Source organism: Pseudorasbora parva, chromosome 24 (genome assembly GCF_024679245.1).
Source record: "Pseudorasbora parva isolate DD20220531a chromosome 24, ASM2467924v1, whole genome shotgun sequence".
In the NCBI taxonomy this organism is placed as follows: domain Eukaryota; kingdom Metazoa; phylum Chordata; class Actinopteri; order Cypriniformes; family Gobionidae; genus Pseudorasbora; species Pseudorasbora parva.
The window spans coordinates 26,147,469-26,153,372 of record NC_090195.1 but is presented as its reverse complement, the minus strand read 5'-3'; the positions used below and the strand labels follow the sequence as shown (position 1 = coordinate 26,153,372).

Below are 5,904 nucleotides of genomic sequence, written 5' to 3'. Positions count from 1 at the left end.
AATGAGCGCGGAGAGGGTATAAAACCTCGGCGGAACCAGAGACCAGGGAGAGAGAGAGACGGACGGTTGATGCTGAAACACAGACTGAGAAACCGGAAGCCGGAAGTGCCGACCCGGAAGTGATCGCGAGTGTTTGGAGTTGGAAAGAATCTCCACACCATAAGTGTGCTTTTGATATATTGAGTTGATAAATAAAAGAGCATCAACCGTCCAGCCGACCCCCGTGTCCTCTTCCTTCCTCACTGTGGCAAGGGGGGCGTGGTTCAGCGAGGTCTGCAGCGGGAGAGAGGGCCGCGGGACGAGCGGTAAGTGAGTGGGTTGGACGCAGATTAATAACACCTGTCTCTTGTTCCAGTAATGAGCGCGGAGATGGGATAAAACACCAGCGGAACCAGAGACCAGGAAGAGAGAGAATCAGGACGGTTGATGCGCAACACACAGAGAGACTGAGTTACCGGAAGCCGGAAGTGCCGACCCGGAAGTGATCGCTATTGTCTGAGACTGAGAGAAGCCACACTGTTGAGTGTGTTTGACGTTTTGAGTGATAAAATAAAAGTGCATCAACCGTCTAGCCGACCCCCGTGTCCTCTTCCTTCCTCCCATTTACGAACTTTGTTACATTGGTGCCGAAACCCGGGAGGAAGTAGGACAGCGCCGCCGCCATGCAGACGCCCTCCGCCTCGCCATTTGCGGACATTATTACATCCCTCGCGGTCCTCCATCAGGACCAACACCAAGCCATGCTGGACCTTCGGGCAGACCAGGAGCGCCGCTTCGAGGCCATTGTCCGAGGCCAGCAAGAGGACCGCGAGAAGTTCCGGAGCTGGATCAACCGGGAGGCTCGCACCGAAGCCGCCGGGCTCGCCAGCGCACCGGCCCACGTGCCCCTGCACAAAATGGGGCCACAGGATGACCCAGAGGCGTTCGTGGACCTCTTTCAAAAGGCCGCGGAGGCCTGCGGGTGGCCCCGGGCACAGTGGCCGGTGCACCTGATACCACTGCTGACAGGCGAGGCCCAGGCGGCTGCACAACAGCTACCGGTGGCGAACCTCCTGGACTATGATGACCTAAAGAAGGCCATCCTCCAGCGGGTCGGCCGCTCCCCGGAGCAACACCGACAGAGGTTCCGCTCCCTGGAGTGGGGGGAGGCCGGCCGACCCTTCGCGATGGCCCAACAGCTCCGGGACTCATGCCGCAGATGGCTCCTGGCCGGCGGAAGCGACGTGGACCACATCGTCGATCTGGTGGTACTGGAGCAGTTCATCGCTCGGCTCCCAAGGAAAACTGCCGAGTGGGTCCAGTGCCACCGGCCCACGTCGCTGGAGACGGCCATCCACCTGGCGGAGGACCACCTGGTGGCGTGCCCGGGGGTCGGCGCACCCCTTTTAACCTCTCGCTCTCTCTCTCCCCCCTCTGTGTCTCCCTCTCCTCCTATCCCTCTCCCTAGGTCACGCCCTCCGGGCCCTCCTCGGATTTCCCCCAGAGGCCGGGGTGGGATGGGCCCTGGACCGCTCGGGAGTTCGCGGGCTCCGCCCAGGGGGCCGGGGCTGCTGGGGATGGGGGGTGATAGTGGCTCTGGTTCCGCGCCCTCCCCGCGCTCATTGTCCAACCCACTCCCCGCCGCAGGGGTGGCGGGTAAGCCTGGGCTGGCCTGCTGGCGGTGCGGTGATCCGGATCATTTTGTGGACCGATGTCCGAGGATGGACATCGGGACAATGATCCGGATCCCGGACGTCCAGCGGACCACCCCCGATCAAGCAGGAGAGTACCAAATTCCTGTAAGTATCAAGGGGGGTACATATCAGGCCTTGGTGGATTCAGGATGTAACCAAACCTCGATCCATCAAAGCCTGATGCAGCCTGGGGCATTGGATACAAGCCGCATGGTTAAGGTACGGTGTGTGCACGGGGATGTGGTGGAATATCCGGTTGTCCCAGTCACGATACAATTTCGGGGGCAAAAACATAGTATAGAGGTGGCGGTTAGTCCACACCTCCGGCATCCGCTAATTCTGGGGACGAATTGGCCCGCCTTTACGGCTTTATTGGGATCGTTGTGTGCGGATGCCGCTTGGGGGAAAAAGGCCAGGAAGGGGGCGGTGCGAGTACAGCTTGGGGAGACTGAACCGGGACCCTCGGAGACAACTCCAGAGGAACCGAGCGGGATTGAGAGACTAATTCTCTCGGACCGCGATGACTTTCCTCTGGAGCAGTCCCAGGACGACACCCTTAAGAACGCTTTCCAGCAGGTCCGATCGATCGACGGACAGTCTCTCCAACCTGCCTTGCCTGTCTCCTATCCTTATTTTGCCATAATAAAAGATCGGTTGTATCGAGTGACCCAAGACACTCAGACAAAGGTAGATACAACCCAGTTGTTAGTACCAAAGAGCCGCCGGGAAATGCTTTTCCAGGCGGCTCACTCTAACCCGATGGCGGGCCACCTGGGACAGGCGGCCACGCTGAATCGTTTAATGACCCGATTTTTTTGGCCAGGCATTCATGACAATGTGCGCAGGTGGTGCGCGTCTTGTCCTGAATGTCAGTTGGTGAATCCACTGGCCGCCCCAAAAGCGCCATTGCGCCCCCTTCCATTAATGCAGGTCCCCTTCGAGAGAATTGCGATGGACCTCATCGGGCCATTAGAGCGATCCGCACGCGGACATCGTTTTGCGCTAGTTATCGTGGACTACGCAACACGATATCCGGAAGCAGTGGCTCTCCGCAACATCTCTGCGAAGAGTGTTGCGGACGCACTGTTTCGTTTAATCTCCCGAGTGGGGATTCCGAAGGAAATCCTCACTGATCAAGGCACGGCGTTTATGTCACGCACGTTAAGCGAATTGTACGGATTATTGGGCATTAAATCCATTCGAACAAGCGTCTATCACCCACAAACAGACGGCTTGGTCGAACGATTTAATCGCACTCTTAAATCCATGATCCGTAAATTCGTACAGGAAGACGCCAAAAATTGGGATCGGTGGTTAGAACCCCTCTTATTTGCTGTGCGGGAGGTCCCGCAAGCCTCCACGGGGTTTTCCCCCTTCGAGCTTCTCTACGGACGGCAGCCCCGGGGGGTGCTGGACGTCCTACGAGAAACTTGGGAGGAGGGGCCTTCTTTGGCCAAGAACGAAATTCAGTATGTGCTGGACTTGCGAACAAAACTCCACACCTTGGGGCGGCTATCGAGGGAGAATTTGTTGCAAGCCCAGGACCGCCAGAGCCGGTCATATAACAGGGGTACAAAACTACGCAAATTCACACCGGGAGAGAAAGTGCTCGTTCTACTCCCTACGTCGAGCTCAAAATTAATGTCAAAGTGGCAGGGGCCGTTTGAGGTCGCACGACAAGTAGGAGAGCTCGATTATGAAGTGATACGATCCGATAGGAACGGGGCACGTCAAATATACCACCTCAACCTGTTAAAAAAATGGAATGAGGTGGAATCAGTGTTGTTGGCAACGGTGATCGGGGGAGAGGATGATCTCGGGCCAGAGGCGAGCATTAAAGCACAATCAGTTGCGCTGGCCCCTGGGGGAGATCACCTCTCACCGTTACAACTCACTGATTTATCAAAATTGCAGGCGGAGTTCGCTGACGTGTTCTCGCCCCTACCGGGACGTACCGACTTGATTCAGCACCATATCGAGACCGAGCCGGGCGTGGTGGTTCGCAGCCGGCCGTATCGCTTGCCTGAACACAAGAAAAAGGTAGTTCAGGAAGAATTAGGCGCAATGCTCGACATGGGAGTAATCGAGGAGTCCAACAGTGACTGGGCGAGCCCGATAGTTTTGGTCCCCAAAACAGACGGCTCGGTCAGGTTCTGTGTGGACTACCGCAAGGTGAACGCTGTGTCGAAATTCGACGCGTATCCAATGCCGCGGGTTGACGAGTTGCTTGATCGGTTGGGCACGGCTCGATTTTATTCGACGCTGGACTTAACAAAGGGCTATTGGCAGATCCCCTTGTCTCCATTGTCCAAAGAAAAGACAGCTTTCACCACGCCGTTTGGATTGCACCAATTTGTCACGCTTCCTTTCGGGTTGTTCGGGGCGCCCGCTACCTTTCAGCGCCTCATGGACAGGATTTTGCGTCCCCATGCCGCATATGCTGCTGCCTATCTGGATGATATCGTGATTTACAGTCACGATTGGCAGCGGCATATGCAGCATGTCAGGGCGGTCTTGAGGTCGCTGAGGGGAGCGGGGCTCACGGCCAATCCAAAGAAGTGTGCGATTGGGCGGGTGGAAGTAAGGTATCTGGGCTTCCACTTGGGTCATGGGCAGGTGCGTCCCCAAATTGACAAGACTGCCGCGATTGCGACCTGTCCGAGGCCCAAGACCAAAAAGGAGGTAAGACAGTTCTTGGGGCTGGCGGGATATTATAGACGGTTTATACCAAATTATTCGGACCTCACCAGCCCTTTGACTGATCTTACTAGAAAGGGGCTACCAGATACGGTCCAGTGGACGGAGCCGTGTCAACAGGCTTTTACCCAAGTGAAGGCTGCTCTATGTGGCGGGCCGCTTTTACACTCCCCTGACTTTTCTCTCCCTTTCTTGTTGCAGACTGACGCGTCGGACAGGGGGCTGGGCGCAGTCCTGGCCCAGGAGGTGGAGGGGGGGGAGCGGCCGGTGCTGTACATTAGCCGTAAGCTCTCCAAGAGGGAAGCTAAGTACAGCACCATAGAGAAGGAGTGTTTGGCCATCAGATGGGCCGTTCTCACCCTCCGCTATTACCTCCTGGGGCGGGAGTTCACTCTCTGTTCGGACCACGCTCCTCTCCAATGGCTCCACCGCATGAAGGATACCAACGCGCGGATCACCCGTTGGTATCTAGCTCTTCAGCCGTTTAAGTTCAAGGTGGTCCACAGGCCGGGTGCTCAGATGGCTGTGGCCGATTTCCTCTCCAGAAATGGGGGGGGGGGGCTGCAGGCCGGACGGCTCCCCGGCCTGAGTCGGGCGGTGGGGGTATGTGGCAAGGGGGGCGTGGTTCAGCGAGGTCTGCAGCGGGAGAGAGGGCCGCGGGACGAGCGGTAAGTGAGTGGGTTGGACGCAGATTAATAACACCTGTCTCTTGTTCCAGTAATGAGCGCGGAGATGGGATAAAACACCAGCGGAACCAGAGACCAGGAAGAGAGAGAATCAGGACGGTTGATGCGCAACACACAGAGAGACTGAGTTACCGGAAGCCGGAAGTGCCGACCCGGAAGTGATCGCTATTGTCTGAGACTGAGAGAAGCCACACTGTTGAGTGTGTTTGACGTTTTGAGTGATAAAATAAAAGTGCATCAACCGTCTAGCCGACCCCCGTGTCCTCTTCCTTCCTCCCATTTACGAACTTTGTTACATTGGTGCCGAAACCCGGGAGGAAGTAGGACAGCGCCGCCGCCATGCAGACGCCCTCCGCCTCGCCATTTGCGGACATTATTACATCCCTCGCGGTCCTCCATCAGGACCAACACCAAGCCATGCTGGACCTTCGGGCAGACCAGGAGCGCCGCTTCGAGGCCATTGCCCGAGGCCAGCAAGAGGACCGCGAGAAGTTCCGGAGCTGGATCGACCGGGAGGCTCGCGCCGAAGCCGCCGGGCTCGCCAGCGCACCGGTCCACGTGCCCCTGCACAAAATGGGGCCACAGGATGACCCAGAGGCGTTCGTTGACCTCTTTCAAAAGGCCGCGGAGGCCTGCGGGTGGCCCCGGGCACAGTGGCCGGTGCGCCTGATACCACTGCTGACAGGCGAGGCCCAGGCGGCTGCACAACAGCTACCGGTGGCGAACCTCCTGGACTATGATGACCTAAAGAAGGCCATCGTCCAGCGGGTCGGCCGCTCCCCGGAGCAACACCGACAGAGGTTGTTCAACTCCAGAGGAACCGAGCGGGATTGAGAGACTAATTCTCT

The 5,904-nt window shown here is 57.6% G+C and overlaps 1 protein-coding gene across 1 annotated transcript; it reads left to right on the top strand.

The window, feature by feature from the left end:
- Positions 1-250: 250 nt before the first annotated feature.
- Positions 251-5,302, top strand: LOC137064072 (zinc finger and SCAN domain-containing protein 25-like). Its single transcript, XM_067435409.1, has 2 exons — positions 251-1,563; positions 5,089-5,302. Exons 1-2 carry the CDS (start codon positions 663-665, stop codon positions 5,109-5,111), a joined length of 924 nt encoding a protein of 307 aa, XP_067291510.1. The 5' UTR covers positions 251-662; the 3' UTR covers positions 5,112-5,302.
- Positions 5,303-5,904: the final 602 nt, after the last annotated feature.

What these genes read in the sequence shown, in the direction of transcription:
- LOC137064072 (XM_067435409.1), top strand. Translation starts at nt 663, where the DNA reads ATGCAGACGCCCTCCGCCTCGCCATTTGCGGACATTATTACATCCCTC. An exon ending in GGGGCTGCTGGGGATGGGGG is followed by an intron (nt 1,564 to 5,088) that starts GTGATAGTGGCT and finishes CTCTTGTTCCAG; the next exon opens with TAATGAGCGCGGAGATGGGA.